Source organism: Nerophis ophidion, linkage group LG02 (genome assembly GCF_033978795.1).
Source record: "Nerophis ophidion isolate RoL-2023_Sa linkage group LG02, RoL_Noph_v1.0, whole genome shotgun sequence".
Taxonomy (NCBI): domain Eukaryota; kingdom Metazoa; phylum Chordata; class Actinopteri; order Syngnathiformes; family Syngnathidae; genus Nerophis; species Nerophis ophidion.
Genome location: NC_084612.1, coordinates 4,862,201 through 4,878,450, shown reverse-complemented (window position 1 = coordinate 4,878,450; position 16,250 = coordinate 4,862,201). Strand labels below are relative to the sequence as shown.

The window sequence follows — 16,250 nt, the reverse complement described above, 5'->3', positions numbered from 1 at the left end:
GGGAGAACTTGCACAATCGGTGGCTGACTTAACGTGGACCCCGACTTAAACAAGTTGAAAAACTTATTCGGGTTTTACCATTTAGTGGTCAATTGTACGGAATATGTACTGTACTGTGCAAACTACTAATAAAAGTATCAATCAATCAATGACTAAATACTTTTTTGCTCGACTGTATGATGTGTTATCTTTGTAAAGGCAGTTGAAGTTGGCACAGGTGTCCCTAATGAAGAGGCCAGTGAGCGTACCTTATCGCCCCAGTTAGTGTAGAACCAGCTCTTGGCGCAGGCTCCCATGTCGCAGTTCTCTAAGTCGACGGGCCGCAGGTTCATGTTGCACTCGGCGTCCGGAACAAAGTCGCCCACATTGCTGACACAGCGAACCTCCCGTGACCTCTGACCCAGCCCGCACGGCACCGAGCACTGCAAGGACACAACAAAGACTTTGCAGCAAATACTTGAGACGCGGGAACGCCGTCAACTTACCGCGCTCCATTCCGAGCGGATCTGCCACTCGCTGCAGATTTTCATCTGGCAGGTGCCGGCGGTCTCGGGCCGCTCCAGGTGGCTGCAGCGGCTGGTGTGCACGTTGAGGGTGCGGTTGGCGTAAACCTGGCGACACAGGACCTGGCGGTGCTGCATGCCCAGGCCGCACATCTTGCTGCATTCCGACCACTCGCCAATATCCCAACTAAAGGAAGTCAGTACAAGGTCACTCTTGCAAAAAAGATGTTATTCGCAATGAGTTTTTACCAGGCAAATGACATTTGAAAAAATTGGCAGCTTTTTTTCCTTATAGAATCGTTTACTCAACTGCAGAAGGCATCAGGCATCCATGAGGCTCAAGATTTTGTAGTTTTAGTCATATATTTTGTACTTTTTTCACCAAAACAAAATAATAATAATGAATACAATTCTGACACAATACAATGTAAATAATATTGTAAATTAAATTATAAACAATTATAGAATATACATATATATATATATATATATATATATATATATATATATATGTATATATATATATACATATATATATATATATATAAACAAACAAAATATAATAATTAAAACATGTATACCGGGGCAGTATAGCTCGGTTGGTAGAGCGGCCGTGCCAGCAACTTGAGGGTTGCAGGTTCGATCCCCGCTTCCGCCAGCCTAGTCACTGCCGTTTGTGTCCTTGGGCAAGACACTTTGCCCACCTGCTCCCAGTGCCACCCACACTGGTTTAGATGTAAAAATTAGATATCGGGTTTCACTATGTAAAGCACTTTGAGTCATTAGAGAAAAAGCGCTATATAAATATAATTCAACTTCACTTCACATTAATCACATATTTAAATTGTCCAAAAAGTAAATTTGTATATGTTAAATTTGGTAAAACTTTGTTTTAATTGAAATACTTTATTTATGAAAAAAAAGTGAAAAATAAAATCAGTATTCAAAATGAGTTGAACATTTTTACTCTCATTATTTTTATACTTTTTTCCACAGAAAAAAAATATATTATAAAAATATGTTACGATCAAAAAAAAGATCTATACACTGCATTATTTTACAATATAGAATGGTAAACAAATAGTAAATGGTTATACTTGTATAGCGCTTTTCTACCTCTTTTTAAGGAACCCAAAGCGCTTTGACACTATTTCCACATCCACCCATAAACACACACATTCACATGCAAGGCGCTAACTAGGACCCATCAGGAGCAAGGGTGAAGTGTCTTGCTCAAGGATACAACAGACGTGACTAGGATGGTAGAAGGTGGGGATTGAACCAGTAACCCTCAGATTGCTGGCACGACCACTCTTCCAACTTCGCCAATTGAGATTTTAAAATAACTTTACTTTCAAATCATTTAAAACACTTAATGAACATCAATAAATAAAAAATCTAAAGTAAATTTGGACAAATTCACAATAGTATTTTTTTTAAGTTATTTGAACTTTTTTTAATTTTATACAGTCTATTTTTAAATGTTTTTCCACAGAAATAAAATAATATATTACCATTTAAAATAGTGTAATAAACTAATTATACAAAATCATGTACACCGTATATTACAATATAGCATTTGAGATCTTAAAATAACAGTTTTTCAAATTAATATGAAACATTTAACTTCAAAAGTGTAAGGAACACTTTTGAGTTGGTGTTAATTAATGCAAAAAAAACTGAGGAAAATATAGTTTTAAACACATATATTTTTAATGATCTAAACATTTTAGTAGTCTAATTTTTTTTGAATTTTCACAAAAAAAGGCTTTCACTGAAATAACAAAGTATTACAATATAGCACATTTTACTGTATAATAAATTAGATGTATACAATGATCTACGTACTATATTACAGTATAGTATGTGAGATTTTAAAAAATGCTTATTAGAATCATTTTAAAATACTTAATCGTCCATCCATCCATTTCCTACCGCTTATTCCCTTTTGGGATCGCGGGGGGCGCTGGCGCCTATCTCAGCTACAATCGGGCGGAAGGCGGGGTACACCCTGAACAAGTCGCCACCTCATCGCAGGGCCAACACAGATATACAACATGTATTATTGGATAAATATCTATTTAGATAATGTTGAGAAAATGTAATTATTTAACAACAGTTATGAATTTTTAAGTATTAAATAGTATGAACTACTTATAGGAAATGTATGATTTTTTTTAAACAATTTTTTTTCCGATTTAACATACTTTTTTGTGTAATAGATATTAGTATGAATTAAATATGTATAAAAAATTTAATTTTTTTAAAGAAAAAATACAGTTTAGTCATTAATATATTTTTTTTCTGTGGAAAAAACTGTAAAAATCTGAGATAGTAAAAATATTCAAATCATTTTGAATACTGATTTATTTTTTCACTTTTTTTCATAAATGTATGTTTTAGCGCTTTCATGGCAAGTTTACAGACAGATATAAGTAAAAACTTTACACTACTTTATATTAGAAATGGCAACAGCGGAGGATGAATGTCCCATAACAAGAAGATAGAGAAAATGAAGATTGTCGTCTATGGTGTCCTCACGGACTAAAAAGGCCGACATGCGCAATTTTTCATGACTTATGCAGATCCCAAATACAGATCAGCAGGTACCTGAAGGTAAGAAAAGTTGCTTTTGCATAATATTGAAAGACAAAATGCCGGATAATATGATTACCTTATACATAGACCATAATAATGCTCCTATGTTGAAGCACAGTACAATCCATCAAGTGGTGTGGCTTCATAGTTTACCAAAGTTGTACTAAAACATTTTGATGGATTTTTGAGTACCGTGTGTAATGTTCTATATTTTCAATGGAACATATAACATTTTGGTGTTGTTTACTTGAGTCATGTTGTAGTCTACACCGGTGTTTTTCAACCACTGTGTGCCTTGAGATCCAGTCTGGTGTGCCGTGGGAGATGATCTAATTTCACCTATTTGGATTAAAACATTTTTTTGCAAATCAGTAATTATAGTTTGCAAAGTATGTGTTGTTGTTGAGTGTCGGTGCTGTCTAGAGCCCGGCAGAGTAACCGTGTAATACTCTTCCATATCAGTAGGGGGCAGCCGGTAGCTAATTGCTTCGTAGAAACAGCGGGAGGCAGGGTGCAGGTAAAAAGGTGTCTAATGCTTAAACGAAAAGTAAACAAAAGGTGAGTGCCCCCAAGGAAAGGCATTGAAGCTTAGGGAAGGCGATGCAGAGCGAAACTAAAACTGAACTGGCTGCAAAGTAAACAAAAACACAATGCTGGACGACAGCAAAGACTTCCTGTGGAGCAAAGACGGCGTCCAAAATGTACATCAGAACGTGACATGACAATCAACAATATCCCCACAAAGAAGGGTTAAAAACAACTGAAATAGTCCTGATTGTGAAAACAAAGTAGATGTGGGAAATATCGCTCAAAGGAAGACATGAAACAACTACAGAAAAATATCAAAAAAAGAGAAAAAGCCACCAAAATAGGAGCGCAAGACGAGAACTAAAACACGACACAGGAAAACAGCAAAAAAACTCCAAATAAGTCCCCTTCTTTGAGACAAGGCTCTTTTGATGCTTGGTTGGTTATGGTTTAAAGCAGGGGCGTCAAACTCAAATACAGAGTGGGCCAAAATTTTAAACGGAACAAAGCCGCGGGCCAAAGTTGAACAAATTAACCTTTTAACAGGGACACAAACAAGTGTTTCATTAAATATTGAACAAGCAAGGCTTATATAACTTTAGTGACATGCAAAATCCAGTTTCAAATAATAATAATAATAATAATAAAAAATATCAATGGCATATAAATGATAAATGTGTTGTACTTGTATAGCGCTTTTCTACCTTCAAGGTACTCAAAGCGCTTTGACACTACTTCCACATTTACCCATTCACACACACATTCACACACTGATGGAGGGAGCTGCCATGCAAGGCGCCAACCAGCACCCATAAGGAGCAAGGGTGAAGTGTCTTGCTCAGGACACAACGGTTGGTACTAGGTGGGAATTGAACCAGGGACGCTCGGGTTGCGCACGGCCACTCTCCCCACTGCGCCACGCCGTCCCTAACCTATATCAAATAAAATTTTAATAAAAATTGTATGCCTTTTTTTCTATTTGCAATATTCTGAGGTAAATATCAATTTTTTTCCACAGGCTGATAATAAATTTGAAAATAAAATAACAATAATGAATGAACCTAACATTCAAGCCTTGAAGTACCAGGAGAAAATGCATGAATAAAACGTTAATTATTGGTTAGTTTACTGGAATTTTCCCGGAAGAGTTAGTGCTGCAAGGGGTTCTGGGTATTTGTTCTGTTGTGTTACGGTGCGGATGTTCACCCGAAATGTGTTTGTAATTCTTGTTTGGTGTGGGTTCACAGTGTGGCGCATATTTGTAACAGTGCTAAAGTTGTTCATACGGCCACCCTCAGTGTGACCTGTATGGCTGTTGACCAAGTATGCCTTGCATTCACTTGTGCGTGTGTAAAAGCCACAAATATTATGTGACACGCTGTTACTATGGAGGAAAAGCGGACGTGACGACAGGTTGTAGAGAACGCTAAGGGCAGTGCCTTAAATGCAAGCCCCCAATATAGTTGTCCGGGTGAAAATCGGGAGAATGGTTGCCCAGGGAGATTTTCGGGAGGGGCCCTGAACTTCGGGAGTCTACCAGGAAAATTAGGAGGGTTGGCAAGTATGAATATTAGCGGTGTTACAGCGGCACCGACGCTGTATAACACCGGCGGGCCAGCTCTAATGCTAAATTGATATTGCCTCAAGGGCCAAATGAAATTACACGGCGGGCCAGAGTTTGACACCCATGGTTTAAAGTCACATCCAACAATTGCGACATCGACTTTTTACTGTCAACTGAGTTTCGTTTTTTATTGATTTCTGCTAGTGGTGTGCCTCCGGATTTATTCAACGCAAAAAATGTGCCTTGGCTCAAAAAATGTTGAAAAACACCGGCCTACACTATCTCTTATGTGTGGCTGCCATCTACTGGTCACACTTATCATTACACCATGTACCAAATAAAATACCTTCAAGGTCGGTAAGCACAAGCAAAGTTATTCCGTACGTTAGGTGCGCCGGGTTATAAGGCGCACTGTCAAGTTTTGAGAAAATTAAAAGAAATACATTGAAAAATACGGTAATAAATAATAGGCTAAATATGGATTCTGTGGTCACTCACAATGCCGGGCAGGACTCCAGGTTGCAGGGTTCTTCCTGCGATGTCGGTTTGCTGTTGCTGTCACACAAAGTGTCCTGAACTTGGACTCGGTTCAGTCGGTGGACGCAGTGGAAGACGGCATACCTGGAACCTACGCCACACGTGATGGAGGATAACAGAGGAAGAAAAGCGTCAAGGTGCGTTGTCTTACCTTTACCACAGGAGGCGCTGCACTCGCTCTTTCCAACCATCTTCCACTCGTAGTCCCTCTCGCGTCTGGGGGGCTTGACGGTAGCGGGATAGCGCCCTCCGCCCGCCGGGTGGTATTCTTGCTCGTTTACTGCGTTCCCTAAGATGCGGGGACTGGGATTTTATGCAATGCATGATGGGTAAATGTGCTGCATGGGCGAAGTTGACCTTCAGGCGTGTGGTTCGGTTGGCGTCCATGTCCCTCCGAGGGGACCATGTACTCGTAGAGAACACCCGGGTTGGCTTGTTGGAAGATCACCTGTGGAAAAGCAGAGCGATATTTCTTCCCATCAAATACGTCTGAAGGTGGAACTTTATTGAATTCTCACAAAGACATCCAGGATCTCATCGGTGGGACCCTCGGCCAGAAAGGACTCGCCAGCGGTGCTGCTGATCTCGTTGGGTCGGCGGTAAGTGAACATGGTGCCCCCGCCCTCGAACTTCCCCGGGCGGTCGATGGCCCAGTTGCCATTGATGATGGAGCGTCCTGATCGGCTTTGGAGCGCTGCGGGAGATTTAAAAAAAAAAAAAAAAATGACCAACAGGGATTTTGTCGGCCATGGCTGTGGGGACTCCTCTGTACTCGTGTGTGTGTGTGTGTGTGTGTGTGTGTGTGTGTGTGTGTGTGTGTGTGTGTGTGTGTGTCTAGAGCGAAATGATGAATGTAAGAAAATTGTATTGTGAGGATAAAAGGTGTTAAGTTTGTACACTTTTAGACACGTTATTTCAAGTACAATTTCTACCAGTTTGCAAACATGCCCTTTTAACTGTAGTCCTGTCAAGGATCTATATTTCAATAACCATTCATGCATTTATCACGTTGGGGTCGAGGGTACAAATTAGCTTCCTGGCGGGGGTGTGTGTGTCTGTGTGTGTGTGTGTGTGTGTGTGTGTGTGTGTGTGTGTGTCTAGAGCGAAATGTTGAATGTAAGAAAATTGTATTGTGAGGATAAAAGGTGTTAAGTTTGTACACTTTTAGACACGTTATTTTAAGTACAATTTCTACCAGTTTGCAAACACGCCCTTTTAACTGTAGTCCTGTCAAGGATCTATATTTCAATAACCATTCATGCATTTATCACGTTGGGGTCGAGGGTACAAATTAGCTTCCTGGCGGGGGTGTGTGTGTCTGTGTGTGTGTGTGTGTGTGTGTGTGTGTGTGTGTGTGTGTCTAGAGCGAAATGTTGAATGTAAGAAAATTGTATTGTGAGGATAAAAGGTGTTAAGTTTGTACACTTTTAGACACGTTATTTTAAGTACAATTTCTACCAGTTTGCAAACACGCCCTTTTAACTGTAGTCCTGTCAAGGATCTATATTTCAATAACCATTCATGCATTTATCACATTGGGGTCAAGGGTACAAATTAGCTTCCTGGCGGGTGTGTGTGTGTGTGTGTGTGTGTGTGTGTGTGTTGTGTGTGTTAAAAACATTTTGTCGACATATTTAAAAACGTAATGTTTAAAAGTTAAATGTATAAAAATCCAGCCATGAACATTTCAGTGTATAAAAAATTCACTCTTTAAAAATTCAGCGTATGAAAAAATTGTGCATACAGGAATTCACTGTATAAAAGATTCAGTGTATAAAAAGTCAGTGTTTAAAAATTCAGTGTCGAAAAACTCAGTGTATAAAATTTTTGCGGATAAAAATTCAGTGTATAAAAAGATCAGTGTTGAAAATTTCGGTGTAGGAAAAGTTTGGTGTTTAAAAATTTCAGTGTGTGAAAATTTCAGTGTTTAAAAATCGAGTGTATAAAAAAATCAGTGTATTAAAATTCACTGTTGAAAATTTCAGTGCATAATAATTCAGCGTATGAAATTTTGGTGTATACCAAATTAAATGTATAAATATTCAGTGTTTAAAATTTGTGTGTATAAAAATTTGGCGAATACAAAATTCAAGTTATAAAAATTCAGTGTATGAAAGTTCAGTTTTTAAAAATTCAGTGTATGAAATTTTAGTGTATAAAAATTCAGTGTATGAAATTTCCGTGTATAAAATATTTAGTGTATAAAATATTTAGTGTATAAAAATTCAGTGTATAAAAAATTCAGTATATAAAAATTCAGTGTTGAAAATATCAATTTAAAAAAATTCTGTGTTTAAAATTTCAGTATATAAAAATCCGGTGAATAAAAATTTCAGTCTATAAAATTTCAGTGTATAAAAAATTAATTGTATAAAAATTCAGTGTATGAAAATTCAGTGTTTAAAATTTTTGCAGATAAAAATTCAGTGTATCAAAATATCAGTGTTGAAAATTTCAGTGTAGTAAAAGTTTGGTGTTTAAAAATTTCAGTGTGTGAAAATTTCAGTGTTTAAAAATCGAGTGTATAAAAAAATCAGTGTATTAAAATTCACTGTTGAAAATTTCAGTGCATAATAATTCAGCGTATGAAATTTTGGTGTATACCAAATTAAATGTATAAATATTCAGTGTTTAAAATTTTAGTGTATAAAAATTTGGCGAATACAAAATTCAGGTTATAAAAATTCAGTGTATGAAAGTTCAGTTTTTAAAAATTCAGTGTATGAAATTTTAGTGTATAAAAATTCAGTGTATGAAATTTCCGTGTATAAAATATTTAGTGTATAAAATATTTAGTGTATAAAAATTCAGTGTATAAAAAATTCAGTATATAAAAATTCAGTGTTGAAAATATCAATTTTAAAAAATTCTGTGTTTAAAATTTCAGTATATAAAAATCCGGTGAATAAAAATTTCAGTCTATAAAATTTCAGTGTATAAAAAATTAATTGTATAAAAATTCAGTGTATGAAAATTCAGTGTTTAAAATTTTTGCAGATAAAAATTCAGTGTATCAAAATATCAGTGTTGAAAATTTCAGTGTAGTAAAAGTTTGGTGTTTAAAAATTTCAGTATGTGAAAATTTCAGTGTTTGAAAATATAGTGTATAAAAAATTCAGTGTATAAAAATTCAGTGTTTATATATTGAGTGTATAAAAAAATCAGTGTATTAAAATTCATTGTTGAAAATTTCAGTGCATCATAATTCAGCGTATGAAATTTTGGTGTATACCAAATTAAGTGTATAAAAATTCAGTGTTTAAAATTTTAGTGTATAAAAATTTGGTGAATAAAAAATTCAGTGTATGAAAATTCAGTTTTTAAAAATTCAGTGTATGAAATTTTAATGTATAAAAATTCAGTATATGAAATTTCGGTGTATAAAATATTTAGTGTAAAAAAATTCAGTGTATAAAAAATTCAATATATAAAAATTCAGTGTTGAAAATATAAATTTAAAAAAATTCTGTGTTTAAAATTTCAGTATATAAAAATCCGGTGAATAAAAATTTCAGTCTATAAAATTTCAGTGTATAAAAAATTCATTGTACAAAAATTCAGTGTATGAAAATTCAGTGTATGAAAATTCAGTGTATAAAAATTCAGTGTTTAAAATTTTTGCGAAAAAAAATTCAGTGTATAAAAAGATCAGTGTTGAAAATTTCAGTGTAGGAAAAGTTTGGTGTTTAAAAATTTCAGTATGTGAAAATTTCAGTTTAAAAATTGAGTGTATAAAAAAATTCAATGTTTAAAAAATTCAGTGTATACAAATTCAGTGTTTAAATATACAGTGTATAAAAAAATCAGAGTATTAAAATTCACCGTTGAAAATTTCAGTGCATAAAAATTCAGCGTTTGAAATTTTGGTTTAGACCAAATTAAGTGTAAAAAAAAATTAGTGTTTAAAAATTCAGTGTATAAAAATTCAGCGTATAAAAAATTCTATGTATGAAATTTTACTGTATAAAAATACAGCATATGACATTTCGGTGTATAAAATATTCAGTGCATAAAAAATTCAGTGTATAAAAAATTTAGAATATGAAAAATTCAGTGTTGAAAATTTCAGTTTTTAAAAATTCAGTGTTTAAAATTTCAGTGTACAAAAATGCGGTGAATAAAATATTCAGTGTATAAAAAATTCAGTTTCTTCAAATTCAGAATATGAAATTTTAGTGTATAAAAGTGTATAGGGACGGCGTGGCGCAGTGGGAGAGTGGCCGTGCGCAACCCGAGGGTCACTGGTTCAAATCCCACCTCGAACCAACCTTGTCACGTCCGTTGTGTCCTGAGCAAGACACTTCACCCTTGCTCCTGATGGGTGCTGGTTGGCGCCTTGCATGGCAGCTCCCTCCATCAGTGTGTGAATATGTGTGTGAATGAGTAAATGTGGAAGTAGTGTCAAAGCACTTTGAGTACCTTGAAGGTAGAAAATCGCTATACAAGTACAACCCATTTATTTATTTATTTATTTAAAAATTAATTATATAAAATTTCGGTGTATAAAATATTTAGTGTATAAAAGAATCAGTATGTAAAAATTCAGTGTTGAAAATTTCAGTTTTTAAAAATTCAGTGTTTCAAATTTCACTGTATAAAAATTCGGTAAATAAAAAAAATCATTGTATAGAATTTCAATGGATAAAAAATTCAGTGAATAAGAATTCAGTGTCTTAAAATGTTGGTGTATAAAAATTCGACAATACGTCCGATAAATTAAGACTGAAGCAATCGATCTTGCGATGAGGTGTCAAGTTTGAAGTCACGTGACAGCACATTTTGAAGCAGTACATTTTTCTACAATGAACTTCGAAACACTGGCTTAGTGAAGTAATCTGACGTTTTGTATCAGCAGCAACGTTTTTTCCGACTTTAACCCCCCCAAACCCCCCCCCCCCCCCCACACACACACACAATTCTGCTCCAACCCTGAACTGTATGACCCGAGTTAAGTTCTTTCCCAAAGAAGTCTGTCACTTTCCACGCATGCAGCCAACTTTAAGAAGCAAATCACTATGTTTTGCTTTAATAGAAGAACTTACAAGCTAAATGGAAGTCAATTCTCCAGAAAAGTGTTCCCTCTGCCCTCCCCTTCTCCCACAAACACACTTCCGACACTCCTTGGATTACGTGGAGTCCAGTAGAAAAACACTGTGAGTGTAAGTTTACACAGGCGTTAAAAGGAGTGTGTGAAGAACAAAAATAGTTTTATTGAAGGAATGAATATGTGGGGTGGGGGTCAAATCCTTTATAAGAGGGGTCCTACCACTAATTATACTATTATACTATTATACTATTATACCTATTAACTATTATACCTCAGTAGAAGCATTTAAGTCTCATCTTAAAACTCATCTGTATACTCTAGCCTTTAAATAGACCTCCTTTTTAGACCAGTTGATCTGCCGCTTCTTTTCTTTCTTCTATGTCCCCCCCTCCCTTGTGGAGGGGGTCCGGTCCGATGACCATGGATGAAGTACTGACTGTCCAGAGTCGAGACCCAGGATGGACCGCTCGTCGGGACCCAGGATGGACCGCTCGCCTGTATCGGTTGGGGACATCTCTACGCTGCTGATCCGCTTGAGATGGTTTCCTGTGGACGGGACTCTCACTGCTGTCTTGGAGCCACTATGGATTGAACTTTCACAGTATCATGTTAGACCCGCTCGACATCCATTGCTTTCGGTCCCCTAGAGGGGGGGGGGGGTTGCCCACATCTGAGGTCCTCTCCAAGGTTTCTCATAGTCAGCATCGTCACTGGCGTCCCACTGAATGTGAATTCTCCCTGCCCACTGGGTGTGAGTTTTCCTTGCCCTTTTGTGGGTTCTTCCGAGGATGTTGTAGTCGTAATGATTTGTGCAGTCCTTTGAGACATTTGTGATTTGGGGCTATATAAATAAACATTGATTGATGATTGATTGATAATGATGTTCTAGTCAAAGTATGAAACTTATTGATTTTTTTTTATTCTGGAGCGGGGGGTTGGGTGCTAATTGCTGTTTTTAGGTTTCGTAACCTTGTCCAGGCCAAGGACCCCCAAACTGATGGAGCAGGGACCCCCTTCCCCTACTTATGTTATTGCAGAAACATTTTTTTTTTATTTTAAACTGGTCCTAAAGGTACTTTGTTAAAGTTAAAGTTAAAGGCTTACTGAAATGAGATTTTCTTATTCAAACGGGGATAGCAGGTCCATTCTATGTGTCGTACTTGATCATTTTGCGATATTGCCATATTTTTGCTGAAAGGATTTAGTAGAGAACATCCACGATAAAGTTCGCAATTTTTGGTCGTTAATAAAAAAGCCTTGCCTTTACCGGAAGTAGCAGACGATGTGTGCGTGACATCACTGGTTGTAGAGATCCTCACATCCTCACATTGTTTATAATCATCGCCTCCAGCAGCAAGAGCGATTCGGGCCGAGAAAGCGACGATTTCCCCATTAATTTGAGCGAGGATGAAAGATTCGTGGATGAGGAAATTTAGAGTAAAGGACTAGAAAAAAAAAGAAAGAAAAGACGACGGCTCCAGCAGGGAGCGTTTCAGATGTAATTAGACACATTTACTAGGATAATTCTGGAAAATCCCTTATCTGCTTATTGTTTTAATAGTGTTTTAGTGAGATTGTAAAGTCATACCTGAAAGTCGGATGGCTGCGGTGAACGCCAGTGTCTCTGAGAGAAGGCGAGGAGCCAAGATCAGAGCTGCCTTTTTGACAGCTGCTGCACAAGGACGCATAATCCACTGACGTCTCCGGTAAGAGCCGACTTAATATCACAATTTTCCGATCAAAAAACTTGCTGGTTGATGTAGAGAAACATGTTCGCTTGACCGCAAACAGCATTCTTGTTTGACGTCTCCATTATTAATTGAACAAATTGCAAAAGATTCAGCGACACGGTGTCCAAAATACTGTGTAATTATGCGATGAAAAGAGACGACTTTTAGCCCTGTGTGGTGCCGGGCTAATATGTCCGCTCCAACCAATAACGTCACAAGCACGCGTCAACATAAGCGTCATCATTCCGCAACGTTTTCAACAGGATGCTTCGCGGGAAATTTAAAATTGTAATTTAGTAAACTAAAAAGGCCGTATTGGCATGTGTTGCAATGTTAATATTTCATCATTGATATATAAACTATCAGACTGCGTGGTCGGTAGTAGTGGGTTTCAGTAGGCCTTTAAAGTACCAATGGTAGTCAAACACACACAGTAGCTGTGGCGAAATTATTCTCTGCATTTGACCCATCACCCTTGGTCACCCCCTGAGAGGTGAGGGGAGCAGTGAGCAGCAGCGGTGGCCACGCCCAGGACTCGGGAATCATTTTTACTGTGCACTGGTAATATATTCAAATAATAGTTGTAGTGATGCTAATCGTACTTACTAATCGCAAGATATCAACTAGCGCACTAATCACAAGCTAACAATGAGAAAGCTGATTTTTAGAAATGGCAATCAGAGCCCTAATTGCTCGTTGGCAACAGGCGCACACATTGCCCTCTGGCAACTAGAGCGCTAGTCGTGAGCTTGCAACTGATGCACCAATTGCTAGCCCCGATCATTGAGCGTCAACGAGAGCAGCTGACAACGAAATTGCTATTTGCTATCCAGCAACTAGCAAGCTAATCATTAGCTAGCAACTAGACTGGCATTTGCATAACTGATAGCTGCTTGCTGTAAACTAGAGTGCTAATTGCTAGCGGGAAACAAGCACGCTAGTCGCTAACTAGAAACAAGACAACTTATCGCTGAGTGGCAATTAGAGCGCTGATTGCTAGCTGGCGACAGATGCACCAATCGCTTGCTGGTCACCAGTCCACAAATTGCTAGCTGGGAAATACAGTACTAATTACTAGGTTTGAAACTTGTGCGACAATCGCTAGCTGGCAGTTAGATCACGAATTGCTAGCTGTCAACAGACGCACCAATCGCTTGCTGGTCACTAGTCCACAAATTGCTAGCTGGGAAATAGAGCACTAATTACTAGGTTTGAAACTTGTGCGACAATCGCTACCTGGCTATTAGATCACTAATTGCTAGCTGTCAATAGACGCACCAATCGCTTGCTGGTCACTAAGCCACAAATTGTTAGCTGGCAACTAAAGCACTATATGCTAGGCTTGCAACTCGTACGGCAATCGCTAGCTGGCAACTAGCAAGCCGATTAGTAGCCGGCAACGAGAGCACTAAACGCTAACTGGCAACTAGAGCGCTAATCACTGGCTGACAAATAAATTGCTATCCAACAACTAGTAAGCAAATCATTAGCTAGCAACCAAACAGCTGGCAAGTGGTGCGCTAATCGCTAGCTGGCGACTAGAGAACTAATTGCTAGGCTTGCAACTTGTGCGCCAATCGCTAGCTGGCAAATAGAGAACTATTTGCTAGGCTTGCCACTCGTGCGCCAATCGCTACCTGGCAAACAGAGCACTAATTGCTAGGCTTGAAACTTGTGTGAAAATCACTAGCTGGCAACTAGCGAGCAGATCAGTAGATGGCAACGGGAGCAATAACCGCTAACTGGAAACTAGAGCGCTAATCGCTAGCTGATGAATAAATCGCTATCCAGCAACTAATAAGCTAATCACTAGCTAGCAAATAAACAGCTGGCAAGCGGTGGGCTAATTGTTAGATGACAACTAGTGCACTAAATGTTAGCTGGCAACTAGTCCGGAGATCGCCAGCAGGCAACTAGAGTGCTAATCGCTAGCTGACAAGTAAATTGCTATCCAGTAACTAGTAAACTAATCACTAGCTAGCAACCAAACAGCTGCCAAGCTGTGCGTTAATCACTAGCTGACAACTAGAGCACTAATTGTTGGCTGGCAACTATAGTCCGGAGATCGCCAGCAGGCAACTGGAGTGCTAATTGATAGCTGACAAGTAAATCGCTATCTAGCAACTAGTAAGCTAATCACTAACTAACAACCAAACAGATGGCGGGCGGTGCGATAATTGCTAGCTGGCAACTCGATGGTTATTTGTTAGCTTGCGACTAGTCCGGAGATCGCCAGCCGGCAACTAGAGTGCTAATCGCTAGCTGACAAATAAATCGCTATCCAGCAACTAGTAATCGCAAGCTGACAACTACAGCACTAATTGATAGCTGGCAACTATTCCAGGGATTGCCAGCCGCCAACTAGAGTGCTAATCGCTAGCTCACAACTAGAGCACTAATTGTTAGCTGGCAACTATAGTCCGGAGATCACCGGCAGGCAACTGGAGTGCTAATTGCTAGCTGACAAGTAAATCGCTATCTAGCAACTAGTAAGCTAATCACTAACTAACAACCAAACAGATGGCGAGCGGTGCGATAATCGCTAGCTGGCAACTCGATGGTTATTTGTTAGCTTGCGACTAGTCCGGAGATCGCCAGCCGGCAACTAGAGTGCTAATCGCTAGCTGACAAATAAATCGCTATCCAGCAACTAGTAAGCTAATCACTAGCTAGCACCCAAACAGATGGCAAGCGGTGTGCTAATCGCAAGCTGACAACTACAGCACTAATTGATAGCTGGCAACTATTCCAGAGATTGCCAGCCGGCAACTAGAGTGCTAATCGCTAGCTCACAACTAGAGCACTAATTGTTAGCTGGCAACTATAGTCCGGAAATCGCCAGCAGGCAACTAGATTGCTAATCGCTAGCTGACAAGTATATTACTATCCAGCAACTAGTAAGCTAATCAATAACTAACAACCAAACAGCTGGCAAGTGGTGCGCTAATCGCTAGCTGACAACTCGATCGTTATTTGTTCGCTGGCAACCAGTCCGGAGATTGCCAGCAGGCAACTAGAGTGCTAATCGCTAGCTGACAAGTAAATTGCTATCCAGTAACTAGTAAACTAATCACTAGCTAGCAACCAAACAGCTGCCAAGCTGTGCGTTAATCGCTAGCTGACAACTAGAGCACTAATTGTTAGCTGGCAGCTATAGTCCGGAGATCGCCAGCAGGCAACTGGAGTGCTAATCGCTAGCTGACAAGTAAATCACTATCCAGCAACTAGTAAACTAATCACTATCTAGCAACCAAACAACTGGCAAGCTGTGCGCTAATCGCTAGCTGGCAACTCGATCGTTATTTGTTAGCTGGCGACTACTCCGGAGATCGCCCGCCGGCAACTAAAATGCTAATCGCTAGCAGAAAAATAAATCGCAATCCAGCAACTTGTAAGCTAATCACTAGCCAGCAAATTAATAGCTGGCAAGCGGTGCACTAATCGCTAACTGAAAACTAGGGAACTAATTGTTAGCTGGCTACTAGTCCAGAGATCGCCAGCAGGCAACTAGAGTGCTAATCGCTAGCTGAAAAGTAAATCGCTATCCAGCAACAAGTAAGCTAATCACTAGCTAGCAATCAAACAGCTGGCAAGCGGTGCGTTAATTGCAAGCTGACAACTCGATCCTTATTTGTTCGCTGGCAACCAGTCCGGAGATTGCCAGCCGGCAACTAGAGTGCTAATCGCTAGCAGACAAATAAATCAGTATCCAGCAACTTGTAAGCTAATCACTAGGTAGCAAA

At 38.7% G+C, this 16,250-nt stretch overlaps 1 protein-coding gene across 2 annotated transcripts in view; it reads right to left on the bottom strand.

The window, feature by feature from the left end:
• LOC133536257 (thrombospondin type-1 domain-containing protein 4-like) overlaps positions 1–16,250 on the bottom strand; it is a 71,160-nt gene that overhangs the window by 30,123 nt on the left and 24,787 nt on the right. For both annotated transcript variants that reach the window (XR_009802431.1, XM_061876660.1), the window contains exons 3-8: positions 6,249–6,424; positions 6,088–6,178; positions 5,882–6,019; positions 5,692–5,821; positions 486–690; positions 249–422 (exon numbers count right to left, since the gene is read on the bottom strand). Coding sequence is in view for 1 of the 2 variants with exons in the window: in XM_061876660.1 (XP_061732644.1) it covers positions 249–422; positions 486–690; positions 5,692–5,821; positions 5,882–6,019; positions 6,088–6,178; positions 6,249–6,424 (914 nt within the window). In the remaining variant the exon portion in view is untranslated. The remainder of the gene's footprint in view (positions 1–248; positions 423–485; positions 691–5,691; positions 5,822–5,881; positions 6,020–6,087; positions 6,179–6,248; positions 6,425–16,250) is intronic.